Genomic DNA, 13537 nt, shown 5'->3' with positions numbered 1-13537 from the left:
GTATAGTAGTACATGCTAGTCAGTTCTATTATACCAACTCGCGCCCAATGATCAAGGCATCCACCAGTTCTGGACTATTCGCCAGACGGCCAGCCCCCGGCACACGTCCGATGATCTTGAAGCCCAATTTCTCCCAGATTTTGACGGAGGCGACATTATTCTCGAACACGAGATTGAACACGGAATATTTATATCCCTATATCTATCTGTCAACTTTATTTTTAAAAAAAATAAAATAAAATAAATAAACTAAACTCACCAATTTCGGCGCATACTCCAAATACGTCTCCCCCATAACGATTCCCACCCCTCGATTCCTCGCCGCGGACGTCGTCAAGAACCCAGCATTACAGACATGCGAGCATCGTCCTATCAATGGATCCCTCATCAACATATACATATAAAAAGGAGGGATAATAAATACCAGGATAATTCGGCTTTATATAAAACGTCCCCAAACAAACCCTCTCCCAATCCCTCCCTTCCTTCAAGCCATCGTCATGGCCAAGCACCGCCACCACGGCAAACGTTCCAAACCAATACTGAGCAAACTGGTCCCGCCCCAGAGGCTCTTCCATGGGATATGTCGTGCCGCGGACGATCTCGGCGCTGAATTCCCGGTGTAACAGGGTGATCAGATCCGAGGGAACGGATGACGCGCCGTGCGCGATCGGGTACAACGTCACCGGGGAGGAGTCTTTCAGGGTAATTTTGCGGGGTTGAAGGGTCGGTGCGGCTTGCATGGCGGATTGGGGGGGTGGGATGTGGTTTGCTGGGTCTTCGAGGAGGGAGGGCATTTTTTATATATTTTATAATGTTTATAGTATATAATATATGAGTGAGGATTCTTTGGAGTGATAAATGATGTATAGATCTGGGTGGCATGGTTTTAATAGTTTAAAAGCTTAGTCATTGTCATAGGGCGTAACTAGTTTACCCTGATCTTGGCAATTTATAGTATATTAAGAGTAGGCGAGTTCGATTAAATAGAGTTTATTAATCAATTCTTTCTCGCCTAATGAGCATACAGGTGCTAGCCTAATATGATGTGATTCTTTCATGCTCCTGATTAGATAGGTCCGCGAGCTCGCCGAGTCCAAGGATAACACCGACGATGGTACAGATAACACTGAGAATTAAGAAAAAGGATTTGAGAGCACACTGGGGCCACTGGAGGATTGATATCAAGGTAAATGGGCCAGCAGCCACAAAAAATGATCGCAGGGCGGCTATATAATAGAAGGCATCATTAACATCATTGATCATAGCGACTGAGTCGGCAAAGGAACGAACTACTTACAACTAGTCTCCTGAGGCGTAGATCCTCTCATGATACGCATCAGGTTCTTGACTGTACATGCGACGGAAAGTACCAAACATCCTGGACATCAGCGTTAGTTCCCTATGGAGTACTCTGCACACCCGCATATAACCAAGATCCTCACCTGAACCTAATAGCCCACTGTAAGAGTTCCACCAGTCTACCCACCTATCTTCAATCAGAGACTCGAAAATGATGGGTCCTACATCGGGTCCGAAAATACGGCTAAACGACGACGCAGAGCCTTGGTAAAAGTTGCGCACTCGGCCCCATTTCCATAGACTTGCCATTTCCTCTGCAAAGTCAGGGGTCGCGTCGTATTTGGTTACGAGGGAATGACGGATATAATACCGCACCGCATTTGGACCAGTTGATTGTGGGAGCGTTCTTGGGGCATTGAAATTGAAAAATCCCAAAGGCATCGTGGAGGAAATGAAAAGGACGTATGGAGTAGAGCTGGTCATACGCATTCCCCGAGCCGGAGTAAATGATCGCGCATGATGGGAACAGATGCACGGTTTCTGATCCAGGTATGTTGTGTTGAGAGCCAACCTGGAAGTGTGGTCCTTCCATTCTCGGCGATTTCTGCCTTAGGTTCACCTCGATCATACAGTATGCTAGAGTAAGCATAAAAGCGAATTACCTGCCTGCCCCAAGTCGGAGATCATAATATTAAGGCGTTATCTCCCCGTCTCCGCTCGGGCCATATAGAGGGCATGAGCATTAGCACCAGGAGCTAGGCAGTAGTGGCCTATCGTTTCATTGCCGCAACAAGCACGGATTCTATCCAAAAATGAAGTTAGGCCACATCCCAAAATGCAGCTGTCTCTTCCTAAAGCCCTAGCAACTCTGCTTCTACTGAAATTTTCGGTTGCTATTTCTATAGCAGAGGAACCGAATTCTCCCGTGCCTATATATGCTGAAAATTGCTCAGAGCAAGTAACCGTTTAATGTTGCATTGTCACGCATTCTTGATAAAATTCACAACGGGATAGAGATTGCTACTTACTTCACTACTGGATACTTTTCTACTCTCTCGGTCTGCAAACAATTAAGAGGATCAAACTGCAACGAGGCTGCGTTGGCTGTTGGTTCGTCCTTAGTCTCTTTACCCTAACTATTAACCGCATGCATCGTGCACTTTCTACCCACAATCGGGACGACAACCCGACTCTCGCGGAGTATCTCTATGGTGCCCTGTATGCCGGAGGCGAAGCATTCGATTCGATTGAAAATATGACACACACCCTCCTAGCGTGGGCTACTCTCGCTGATGACGCTGTTGAGATGGCACCTATCGAAAACTGGCTCCATCAGGGTGGTCTGGTGCATTTTGACGATGACTTCGGCAATGGAAATGGACACGTTGTCTTCCCTTTCGACGGAATTCACTAGAACGGAACAACGTGGACCAAGCCAGCATCTGGTAAAGCTCCAAGCTTTACGATCTCACATACTTCCCGAAAGGAGTCCAAACGTACCACCTGCACCTTGTGATACCGCCAACGCTCTCGCCCATGACTGGAAATGACATCTAATCGGAATGACGAACTCTCGAGCCACAGTGGCTTGTAGAAACGGTTATTGCCAAATTATACTTCTGTATTATCCCGAGGGCGCCGGCTTCGATATGAAATTGAGTCGGTGAATATTGTGACCCAATGTATATGTTATCTAGTATTAAATAATTAGCCCGAACTTCATATATATGGGACAGTTATAGGGGTAAATACTTAAACATATTCACTGTGATATAGAATTATAGTACATTACTACAGGATCAATCTGTTCTCTCCTATTTACATCGTTCACATCTCACTGATTCTCTCCATCTTTCTTCTTGATCGTCTGCATAAGCTCGTACAACTGCCCAAGTTGTTGATCTACACCATTAGCATCTCGAATGATATCGGGAGAAGAAAGATAGAGAATACCACTCATTTTATCCACCTTGGCCTTATCTAATTTCTCCCCTACCCACTTATCCCCTTCTAATTTCTGCGCGTATAGCTGCCACTCCGTTAAGAATCCAATCTAAGGACTCATTAGCATATATCCACTAGAATAGACGTAAACAATGGATAGAGAGACAAAATACATACAATATGTAACGGATTATCCACATCTTTATGCGCTCGAAACTCACTCTTCACGTATCCATCGCCGAGCATGCGCATCTCGGGTTCGAGCTTCTTTCGATGCACGCGCAGAATGCGCCGGTAAAGTGGCAGCGGCGGGAGAAGTGCCAATGCCTCGCTGAGACTTGATTTAGAGCCCATTGTCGATGGCGTGGCCATCAGTAAACGTACTGCCGGCCTCATTGTTGTGTCTGTGTTCTGGATGCAAAGGGAAATAAAATGATCAGAGTAATATGGTTATCCGATCAGGATGTTGAAGTCATTCCGACCGCGGTTCGGAAGGCGGTGAGAGAAAATGCGCTGTTACTTTTATTCTTTGGAATTACATGCAGTCAATCCCCAGATAAATTCTATAGGAGAGATGCTCCCTACACCCTGCACCTCCCACGTCTCCTTTGACACCATATACGAACCCTCCGAAGACTCCTACCTCTTTCTCGACACGCTCTCCTCTCCTTCCGAGTCATCATGGCTCTCCCACCGCTTCAACAACAACCACCTCGCCGATGAACACGAACCCAGCGGCCGTCCCCAAGAGACATCACCCGCCCCGCTAGTCGTGGAAGTCGGCACCGGGTCCGGCGTCGTCCTCGGCTTCGTGGCAGCAAACTCACTCGAGATCTTCGGTCGTCGCGATGTTCTCACCCTCGGTGTAGACGTGAATCGGAACGCATGTGTCGCGACGCAAGAAACAGTACAGAAAGCCATTTGCGAACGACAGTCTCCCAACACAGATAATAATACCTCCATCCCCGGTCCCCGTCCCCGTCCCCGTCCGCAAACCGTCTACTTGTCCTCCGTAATTGGCGATCTGACCAGTTCGATACGTCCGCGCAGCGTCGATGTCCTACTGTTTAATCCGCCGTATGTCCCGACTGAGGAGCTACCACGAGTGCCTTCTGCGACGGAGGAGGGGGAGGAAGAGACGGATTTGGCTTCGTTGACAAGGGCAGAGAAATTCGAGCGCGAGTCGTATTTCCTGTCGTTGACATATGCCGGGGGTAAGGATGGTATGGAGACGACTGATAGGCTGATCGGGGAGATCGCCACGTTGTTGGACCCCCTGCGTGGAGTGGCGTATGTGCTGCTTTGTGCGCAGAATCGGCCGGATCAAGTCAAGCAGAGGATTCGTGATTGGGGACATGGTTGGCGCGCCGAGTCCGTGGGGAATAGTGGGATGCAGGCGGGGTGGGAGAAGTTGGTTATTGTGAGGATTTGGAGGGACTTAACTGGTGATATATAGATATACACATGATGGGACACGGTAGACGTGATGATTGTATGAATTATGATTGATAAAAGATGGGGATTCTCCGTTTCATGTCTCAGATATCGTTGTACAACACGACATCCATCCTAGTATAGGTGTCGAGGATAATAGAATTTTTTTCGTACAGAGTATCATTCAGCCAGCCACTCGATGCTATTTCCCGGCTAACGAGCACGGCAGTTTGTGGTGAGCGATCTGATGACAGCAACATATCGAAAAAGACCGTGCGTGCCACGCCGACCACAGCCTCAGCGACATCGTTTTTCGAGTCATCCATAATACCATCCGCTTCTGCAAGTAAAATCCGGATTATAAATGCATTTTGTTTCTCCTCCACAGAAAACAACAGACAGATAGAATCAAGTTGAACCCTCGAAGTTGAAAAAAAAAAAAGTCGATATCACCCAAGCCACACAAAGAAAAAAAAAAAAAGCAACAAAAAAAAGAACAAGGAATATCATCGAATTAGAACTCCCAAGCCATACATAATCTATTATTTGACCCGTCTAGAAACCTCGACCCCGACCACGACCGCGTCCCCGACCTCTGCCGCCACGACCACCACCACGTCCACCACGGCCGCCGCCGCCGCCACCGCGCTCGGCTTCCTTACGTGCCTTGTTCTTGGGCTTCGGCTGGTCGTCCACAAGCAGGGTATCCAGGGGCAGACTGTCGGGCAGGATGTAGTACCGGATCGTGGAGCCTCGGATATTGATCGTGTCTAGAGAGATGGGGTCTCGGCCTTTAGGGGTCATTTTGACAGTGCGCAAGGCGGTATTCATCTGGGGGGAGATGGAGGTGATAGTGCCGTGAAGGATGGTGCCTGTATTGCAACCAGGAGAGTATTAGATGAACGACTTCGTGGGCCGAGAGAGAAGATGCTGAAGAGATTGGGAGATGGGAAAGAAACCGACCATTTTTCAACTCAATCGTGACCGTCTCATTGGTGCACTTCATTAAAAACCTAGACAAGATGTCAGTCTTGATGTACTTGTTGAAGCAAGATACGGTCGCTCTCATGGCATGGCTCGCTAGCCTCGTAGCTGGGCAATGCAAATTCCGTGACCTAGGTGTGTACTCACCGGACGAGCTTCATGATGGCAACTGGGTGCACCACGTGCAGAGAAAAAAAGGATTTAACGGGGAGGAGAAATAAGAAGAAAGTGCGAACCGCACTTGTTGTCTAGACACTGGCTGGTCGAATTTCTCGGATGGGTTCTCCAAGTGTCTGGCTGGTGGATGTCTTAGGTTTGTGATCGCAGGCTGAGAGCTGTGGCACGTGACCAGGATGATTCCCAGTGCACAGACCCTGTGTATCACTATAGAATTTATTCACTTGGAATCTCTACAGATAACATATCCAGTACTCCGTATATTCCCATAATCTATTTCAATTCTTCATCATTCAATGGTATCTCTGGCTAAAAAAGAAGAAAAACGAAAAAAATTGCTGAAAAATCATAGAACTCCATGCCGCGCTTTGAAAATGGCGATTTTGTCATCATAAAACAGAATCTCCCGCAGCCGAAATGTCACCCGTGACCTATGGTTCTCGAGATCGGAGTCGTCTATGTCCGACAATGCTCGGTCTGAGGACAGCTCCGAGTTTGAATCCATCGCGCTGGCTGCACCCGTACCGTCAGATCCATCCTCTTCCGACTCTGACGCTGACCAGTCGATGCCGGGTCCAAGACCTTCGCTGTGGCTGTCATCTGCATCGTCAAACTCGACTTTATCACCACGTTTGCCCTCCAGAATTTCGTAGCACTTGTTTTGCATGCCCACGTAACTCAGCCCCACCTCCGGCCGGATGATGATAATGTCTAGGATTTGCAGTGCTAGTTCTTTCGGATCCCGATGCACGGGATGGGCGATGTGAGGAATATGGATAGCTCGAAGTTGCGGAACGTTGGGCAGTCGCTGTAAGAAATAGTGCTGTTTACAGATTAGCTGAGTCTCTTAGAAGCATATTGATATCGATTATGTCTTACCCAGTCCTTAGAGTGTATAGTCATGGATAATTCGCGCAGCCGGGGCATGCGTCCGCTGGTGACAAAGGAAACCATATCTCGCGTGAACATCCATTTACGCCAGCGACTGGTGGCAATTTCAACACCGCCTACTGACCGCTCCGTACTATCAATAAGTACCTTTTTAAGGCTCATCCGATGATGCCGCATGACATTCCGGTATATGGCGTCAATTTGGACGATAGAGTCATACATGGGAGCCTCGTGCAAAAACAGCGTTTCGAGGGTATTAGGAGCAAGGGTGTCCTTGATAAATAGTAGTAGATATGGAGACACAGCATCCGTATGGATGTGTTTGAGTCTCAGAAAGTGTTCTGATGAGAGGCCTTCTTGGCCATTGCCACCTTTTCTCCCTGTCCTCGGAGATGAGGGAGGTGCGGAGGATGGAGAAAATTGGCGACGCAGTGACCGCCAAAGCTTCTCATGCCCTTCACAGCGGAGGATTGTTAGAGACGTGAGCTGAGTCCAATCAAGACTATTCAGCATAACCGGGATGGACAAAGGCACGCGCTCTAGCGCTAAAGTTTCCAGTTGCAGCAGGTGGTCTTTTGATCCAGCATCCGAGGTCAGTGTAAAAGAGGGAGCCGGTTTTGAGACAGAACTAGAGGATTCAGTCTGGTCTTTTATTACCGAAGATTGAGCCGGGGATGGTTGTGCAGGTGTAGAAGGGGTAGCGGAGTCTGCCTCAGCGTTTAGACTCTGTTCTGATGATGCAGTGGGCTGAGGAGTAGGACTACTTGAAGCATCTCCAATGCTCCCGCTCTCGGGCACTTTTTTCGAAGAAGCTTCGTCCGTCACCCTATCCGGACATGGCTGATCATCAGACTTGCCTAGTAGAGCTCCCAGGACACCTCCGATCTTAGGCCAACCCGTCCTTACAGTGCTAGCTGGCTCCCGAGAGGACCCTCCTAACGGCTTTAGCCAATCTGCCTGGTAGACCCTTGAGGAAATGCCAATGCGTAGCTCCTTCATCCGATCCCAAGAACGGTGAATGAGTACTGCTGCTTCCTCAATATACGACGGCTCGTCAATGTCGAGCACACTCAAACTCTTCAGCGGAGGCACTATCGATAGGGACGGATACTCCACATGACCATATCTGTGGAGTAATGGTGAAATGGTGGCGGGAGAAGCAGCACCGGCCTGTGTTTGTGGAAGCGTAAGAGAAGACGCAGCCGAGGCAGCGCGCACTGGACTTTCCGAGTTATCGTGCCATCTGACCCAAACACGCTCCAAGCGACATCGATGTCCTGGTCGATCTGCTAATGACGCAAGTGCAATCCACACGTCTCTGAGAACACCGGTAGGCATGTCCCATACGAATGTCTCCAAATTAACCATCCGAGCAATGGCCAAGGCAACCAAAGTCCCCAGCATTTTCCCCGTCTCCTTGGTCACAGAGTACTCTTGAACCCAAATCAACGGCCCATTTCCCACTGAGAATTTGCGGGTATATTGCGCATAATAATTCCCTCGGCGAACCCTCCTTATAGGATCTATCCCTCTTTGTGTACTTGATCGGGTGCAGGAATTATTGAAGCCCCAGTGTGGACAAGACCCATCTGACCGGTATGTAGGCGGTAGTTCGTGAAAGATATCTTCCCCCATTACTAATGTCGCCAAGCCGTAGGAGAGGGCGTCAACTCCAGCTGGATGATCAGAAGATGACAACGTGTCAGGCCAGACAATATCGAATCGCGAATACATCTGAGGAATGGCTAGAGAGTGAAGCGTTGAGCATGTCAGAGCCAGCGACGTCAAATCATTGGTATGCGTGACCTGTAATATGCAAAGATGGCTTAGTTAAGAATTATACCCAGAGTGAGAGTTGAGAAACAGGATGTGTATCTACCTCCTTGATGATTTCTTGTAAGACATCCATAGGCAGACCAAGCAAATGTAGAGGCTTATTCGCTTCTACGGTTCTCACACCATCTGCGGAATGACTCTTCGCCGTCCTCGCTGCCAGAGTTGTAGGATCAGTCCCAGCACTAGTTGCCTCTGATTTAGCACAGTCGGTTGATTGTTGGGGTTTATCTGGTTCGCTATGATTCAACATCGTCGCCGATTCCGTCTGCGATAGGGTTTTCTCTGCTGGTATTCCCTCAGATGCCACTGAGGCTGTACTCGCAGTAGACTCAAAACCCTCTTCGTCGGATGATGCGCCTATGTCGAAGCCAGCCCGATAATCGGCATGTAGGCTGCTGGACTCCGCCATATTATTGACGGTTGACATCGCACAAGATTTACTCACAAAAATACAGTAGAACTCAAGACATCACCAAGTGAGTCAACAGAAAGAGGAAGAGGAGTCAGAAGGGTAACATGGGGAAATAAAGACTTGATAATCAGTGCTAGCCTTTGATAGATACAACGGAATTGACGGATCTGATCCGGGGTAAATGAAGTAATTAAGAACAGGGGCGTGGCTTGAACTCGCCGGCAGAGAGAAATGGTGCCACAAGAAAAGCAAAAAGTATTCACCAACCAACAAAGACACAAGTTCGGACATGCAGGCAGGACTGATCTGCCGAGCTCTCACCCAGCGGGGAGGAGATCTACTAGGTTGAGCAGTCCAGAGTGATTTGAGAGTGACATGGGGAAAGCTGCTTGCCTGGCTCGGCGTTAGCGGCTCCCTACGTTCCTGAGGCAGTCAGGCTCAAATACTTGCTTGCCTTAGGCAAATGTTTCCCGGGCTGCACGTGCCGCGTCGATCGTACAGAGAACGAGTCATTTTCATTATGAATCTTGGAATTACTACCCTACATACAACTAACAAAGAGACACAGAACGGAAATGATACAACAGAGGATATATAAACGTAAGTGCAAAAAGCAAAATAAAACTCAGGACTTAGTAGTCTCAGAATGAAGCACATCGCACACTCTCCCTACAAAACCTTCGAGTCCCGACGGTGAAGTAGGATTGTGCGCAGAGGCCAATGCAGACGAAGCTCCAGGCATAAGGAGCACCCGGGAGCCAATTTCAATCCATTCCACAGACGTGACAAATGAAAATGTGATGTTCACCTCCTCTTGAGCGGCACTTCTAGAGGAACAGATCATCTGGTTCACTTCTGACTCACCATCCCGTTCGCGATCAGCAATATCACCATCAAAATCGAAGAATTCAGGCTCTGCTGGAGACGGTGGTCTCGAGACGATATCATCTCCGGCAAGCGCCATGCACGTCACCTTCACGGTTGATCGAACGTTTGCAATATAGACGATTGCATTGCCACCCAAAAGCAACGGGGGTGACAACGAAGAAGCGAATTCACTTGACGCAAAGCTAGCAACAAACCCAGTGTGAAACAAGAGGGACTTAGAGATGGACGTGGCAGATGCTCCAAAACTGGCCAACACAGTTCCTTTGCGAACCTTGCCGAGTCGCGCCGACTGTCCCACTTGGTTAGAAGGGAGCGGCTCGACTCCGACTGTGCCCACTTGGTCCTGTATTAATTTTTGTACTGGCAGTCGGAGATTTCGAACGCTGACAACACGGACACGCTGCCAATGGGCTTGAGCAGGAAAAGGAGCCTTGCCGGAAAGGAGTCCTTGGACGAAAGAGGAAGAGAAGTCCCTCGAGGGCGGCCGGCTTTGACCAGAATCATCCTGTGGCTGCATATCGGGTCGCCGCTCTTGTCGGTATCGAGCTCCTTGCTCGGGTGGTGTATTGGCTGGGAGCGGTCCGATAACCATTTCGTCTCCTATTGAGATAGCCCCATAGCGCACTAGACCACACAGAACCATGCCATGATTTTCCTTATGAAGCTCTTCCGAGGAAACGGAGTAGACTTTCGATGGGGGAATAGCAAACACTTCGTCAACGTCGAATACATTCATGGGAAGATGTGGCGGTGGGATTGACTTTACGCTGGATACTGTCCTAAGTGGCGGCCTGGTAGGTATGGGAAGATACCGAAGGAGCGCATGCAATTTGCCAATACCTGATCCGTCAACAGCGCTCGTAAGACATATAGGGACCGTAGACAGCCAGTTATCTGTTGTATCAATAATCTTCCGTACTTCTAGGCCATCGTTTGATTTTAAATGCTGCAGGTCCACGGTCTTATCATATGCGATTGACTGAGCAGGTAGCATTACAGGCTTCTTGCCACAAGCCTTCAGCTCAGAGAGTACTCTTGTAAGTGTGTTTCTCAAGCTCGTGCGAGATGCCAAATCCATCTTAGTGATTACCACAATGATAGGGGTATTTAACTTGACGCACAGGTCAAGATGTGACAAGGCTAGTTTGATATCAGTCGTGTGCTCAGCACCGCTGTTTCCAAACTCCGGCGAGGTATCATCATCACAATTGGCAGGAATACACAGCAGCGCATAATGCGGTGCCCAGCTAACCAAACCACGCAGTGTAGACTTTAAGTATCGCACCGAGCCTGGGAGATCAGAGACGAATGCCAGGCGGCCACCTTGTGAGGCTGCATGCACATCATCCCATGCTGCAACATTGCCTGATGCATAGTTGATTATATCGACGCTGTACGCTGACGTACTATTGGGAGCGTATCCAATTAGCTCATGAGCAACAGAGCTCGTGATTCCGGAGGAGATCTCATGGCGGTGCTTTAGTAGGCTAAGTCGGCTGGTTCCTCTTCCATTGTCAAGTACGGACGAAGTCAAAGTACCTACAAGTGATGATTTGCCGGCCGTACTAGGTCCTGAGATGGAGACGCGAATTTGCTCTGTTGTGGAGAAGCCTCCCTCGCGTAAAACATCCGATTTTTGTTTTCCAGATGGAGAGATTCCTTCGTGGGAGTTCTTTCTGGGCGATCGAACGTGGTAATAATCCCAATCGGGACTCACCAGCGCTTCGGCAACCCAGAGATGTCCTGTATGGTGCTTCGCACCGTCATTATCTCCAGCACACACGTCGTCTGTCCATTCACACTTTCCTACAATTACCCGTCGGAGAATCTGGACCTTGCAGCCTAGACTGGCAGCCATGACTTGTAAGTTAGAGAGACTTTCCTCCAGTTCGTCTTGGGCTAATCCAACGAAGGTTCCATCGTCGGCGATGCCAATTTCATACAGAGCGCCTTGGCTCTCTTCAAGGCCAGGAAGCAAGCGAGCCGGTTTCTGCGGAGTCTCCAGTTCAGCTGTCGCTTCCGGGAGAACGGGAAGCACAAGATTGGCAGCGGTAGAAGAATGAAACGGCGAAGACTGCTGTAGGCGCCATAACAACTGGGTTGTCAATTGCTGCAGTCGTTGCTGGCGACTCTGGGTCGAGCGAGTTTGGGGCGGCTTCAATTGCGACTCATAGCTTGAAGGTGTCGGTCCAGAAGTCGACAAGCTCGCACGGGAATGATATGAGCCACCCACGAGGTGGCCTGTGGACATTGATGCGTACAAACGTCGAGGACGCAACAGGAGATGAAGCTTGTACTCTGTTGGTCCTTCCTGCGGCTCTGGCTCCAACTTTATGATGCCATAATCCGATAAGACATCGGCATCTGCTTGGTTCAAATTTGTGCTGGAGCGAGTCCGAATCGCTATGCGGGCGCCACTCCCAGTCAACTGTGGAGTGGACGACCCAGAAGTAGACCATGGCGAGGAGACCCTGGGCGGGTCAGGGTCGTAAGTGAAGATGGAAGCCATGGTTCAATGCTGTGCGAAATCGATGCTAATTGCAGGGGCGATTGGGGAAAGGAGCAACAGAAACAAGTTTAAACGAGACCCAATCCCAGTCGGGGTATGTGAAAGTTTAATAATAGACCACGTAAATTCACGTACGTTTGAAATCCCACACATACACAGTGATGTTGGATTGGTATAGTCATTTTGGGAGTGTGGAATACGGCAACGTGGGCAATACAGCTGTAGGCACAATGTCCTGAAAAGAGAGGAGAACCCCTTCAGATAAATGGGTCACGATATGGTTATAAATAGTTGACAACACCGAATGATTCAGAAGTAAACAACCGACATAATGATGCAGCACAGTGACTCACTGGTTGCTCCTGAAATCCCAGGCCATCCCATTCCCAGCCTCGTTGACGCCGTGACTCGGTCAGGTGATCAGTGATGTAAGTACCACGTGCTGATACATTTCTGCCTCAGGCAACAATGTAGCAATTCCATCTCTAAGGGCGATATACTAACTACGCAGTATATAGCTCCGCTAGATATTTACTACGATCATCAGACTAAACGAGACACAGAGTAATTAAGAATGTAATTTATTGAAGAAGCCACTTGGTGAGAGTAAACAATTCATGCATGTTACAAATATAATTCCTTTTTTCTCCATGATTACCACGTCATCCAGGCCATTAGGTTGACAGACTATGTGATACAATAGGCCGGAATGATATAGGACATAGACTTAAATGTCCTTTCAATTAGTGGAGGAAAACGTGAACATTGCACAGACTTCTTTGCATAAAACTAGTCCATATTGTCGAAGAGGTCAAAGTAGACCCGAAATGCATGATGCAGATCTCCCACTAAAGTTATTTATAATCCAGTCGGCAGCCATCAGTACGAGATGTCGCGTCGAGGTTTCTTTGCCTCAAGTCAAATCCAAGAGATGCCTTGGCCAAGAATTGGCTCTGCAAAGAGTGACATAGATCTAACCTCGTTATCATGGGCTTCTGGTAATCGGAAGCAAGGCTTTAAGAAAGCATTGGAATCATGTAGAACTCAACGACCATACGACGCTGACTGCATCAAGGGTGTAAATTCTGGATTTCAACATCCCTGTCCATCATGTGACCGGCAATTGACGCCCACTCAGCCCACTTGGATCGTTTAGTTTC

The 13537-nt window shown here is 48.6% G+C and overlaps 8 protein-coding genes across 8 annotated transcripts; 2 read left to right on the top strand and 6 right to left on the bottom strand.

Annotated features, from left to right (window-relative positions):
• Positions 1-28: 28 nt before the first annotated feature.
• ATNIH1004_008420 (GNAT family N-acetyltransferase) lies at positions 29-797 on the bottom strand (the record flags this gene model as incomplete). Its single annotated transcript, XM_033573030.1, has 3 exons — positions 29-196; positions 260-369; positions 425-797. The coding sequence occupies 3 exons, from the start codon at positions 795-797 to the stop codon at positions 29-31; spliced, it is 651 nt and encodes a 216-aa protein (XP_033423582.1).
• Positions 798-1302: 505 nt separating this feature from the next.
• ATNIH1004_008419 (uncharacterized protein) lies at positions 1303-1743 on the bottom strand (the record flags this gene model as incomplete). The annotated part of the gene is made up of 2 exons (XM_033573029.1): positions 1303-1381; positions 1490-1743. The coding sequence occupies 2 exons, from the start codon at positions 1741-1743 to the stop codon at positions 1303-1305; spliced, it is 333 nt and encodes a 110-aa protein (XP_033423581.1).
• A 706-nt stretch (positions 1744-2449) lies between these two features.
• ATNIH1004_008418 (uncharacterized protein) lies at positions 2450-2716 on the top strand (the record flags this gene model as incomplete). Its single annotated transcript, XM_033573028.1, has 1 exon — positions 2450-2716. The coding sequence occupies one exon, from the start codon at positions 2450-2452 to the stop codon at positions 2714-2716; it is 267 nt and encodes an 88-aa protein (XP_033423580.1).
• Positions 2717-3136: 420 nt separating this feature from the next.
• ACN9 (succinate dehydrogenase assembly factor 3) lies at positions 3137-3600 on the bottom strand (the record flags this gene model as incomplete). The annotated part of the gene is made up of 3 exons (XM_033573027.1): positions 3137-3204; positions 3256-3355; positions 3424-3600. 3 exons carry the CDS (start codon positions 3598-3600, stop codon positions 3137-3139), a joined length of 345 nt encoding a protein of 114 aa, XP_033423579.1.
• Positions 3601-3820: 220 nt separating this feature from the next.
• MTQ2 (S-adenosylmethionine-dependent methyltransferase) lies at positions 3821-4702 on the top strand (the record flags this gene model as incomplete). Its single annotated transcript, XM_033573026.1, has 1 exon — positions 3821-4702. One exon carries the CDS (start codon positions 3821-3823, stop codon positions 4700-4702), a length of 882 nt encoding a protein of 293 aa, XP_033423578.1.
• An 82-nt stretch (positions 4703-4784) lies between these two features.
• On the bottom strand, positions 4785-5825 carry ATNIH1004_008415 (mRNA splicing protein SMD1; the record flags this gene model as incomplete). Its single annotated transcript, XM_033573025.1, has 4 exons — positions 4785-5020; positions 5343-5552; positions 5644-5693; positions 5812-5825. 4 exons carry the CDS (start codon positions 5823-5825, stop codon positions 4785-4787), a joined length of 510 nt encoding a protein of 169 aa, XP_033423577.1.
• Positions 5826-6187: 362 nt separating this feature from the next.
• Positions 6188-8977, bottom strand: ATNIH1004_008414 (uncharacterized protein; the record flags this gene model as incomplete). Its single annotated transcript, XM_033573024.1, has 3 exons — positions 6188-6664; positions 6721-8538; positions 8612-8977. The coding sequence occupies 3 exons, from the start codon at positions 8975-8977 to the stop codon at positions 6188-6190; spliced, it is 2661 nt and encodes an 886-aa protein (XP_033423576.1).
• A 628-nt stretch (positions 8978-9605) lies between these two features.
• On the bottom strand, positions 9606-12377 carry ATNIH1004_008413 (uncharacterized protein; the record flags this gene model as incomplete). Its single annotated transcript, XM_033573023.1, has 1 exon — positions 9606-12377. The coding sequence occupies one exon, from the start codon at positions 12375-12377 to the stop codon at positions 9606-9608; it is 2772 nt and encodes a 923-aa protein (XP_033423575.1).
• Positions 12378-13537: the final 1160 nt, after the last annotated feature.

This window comes from Aspergillus tanneri, assembly GCF_003426965.1.
Source record: "Aspergillus tanneri strain NIH1004 chromosome Unknown AapTan_6_pilon_pilon_pilon, whole genome shotgun sequence".
Lineage (NCBI taxonomy): Eukaryota > Fungi > Ascomycota > Eurotiomycetes > Eurotiales > Aspergillaceae > Aspergillus > Aspergillus tanneri.
Note: the sequence above shows the minus strand (reverse complement) of the source record. Positions and strands in the feature narration are given on the sequence as shown.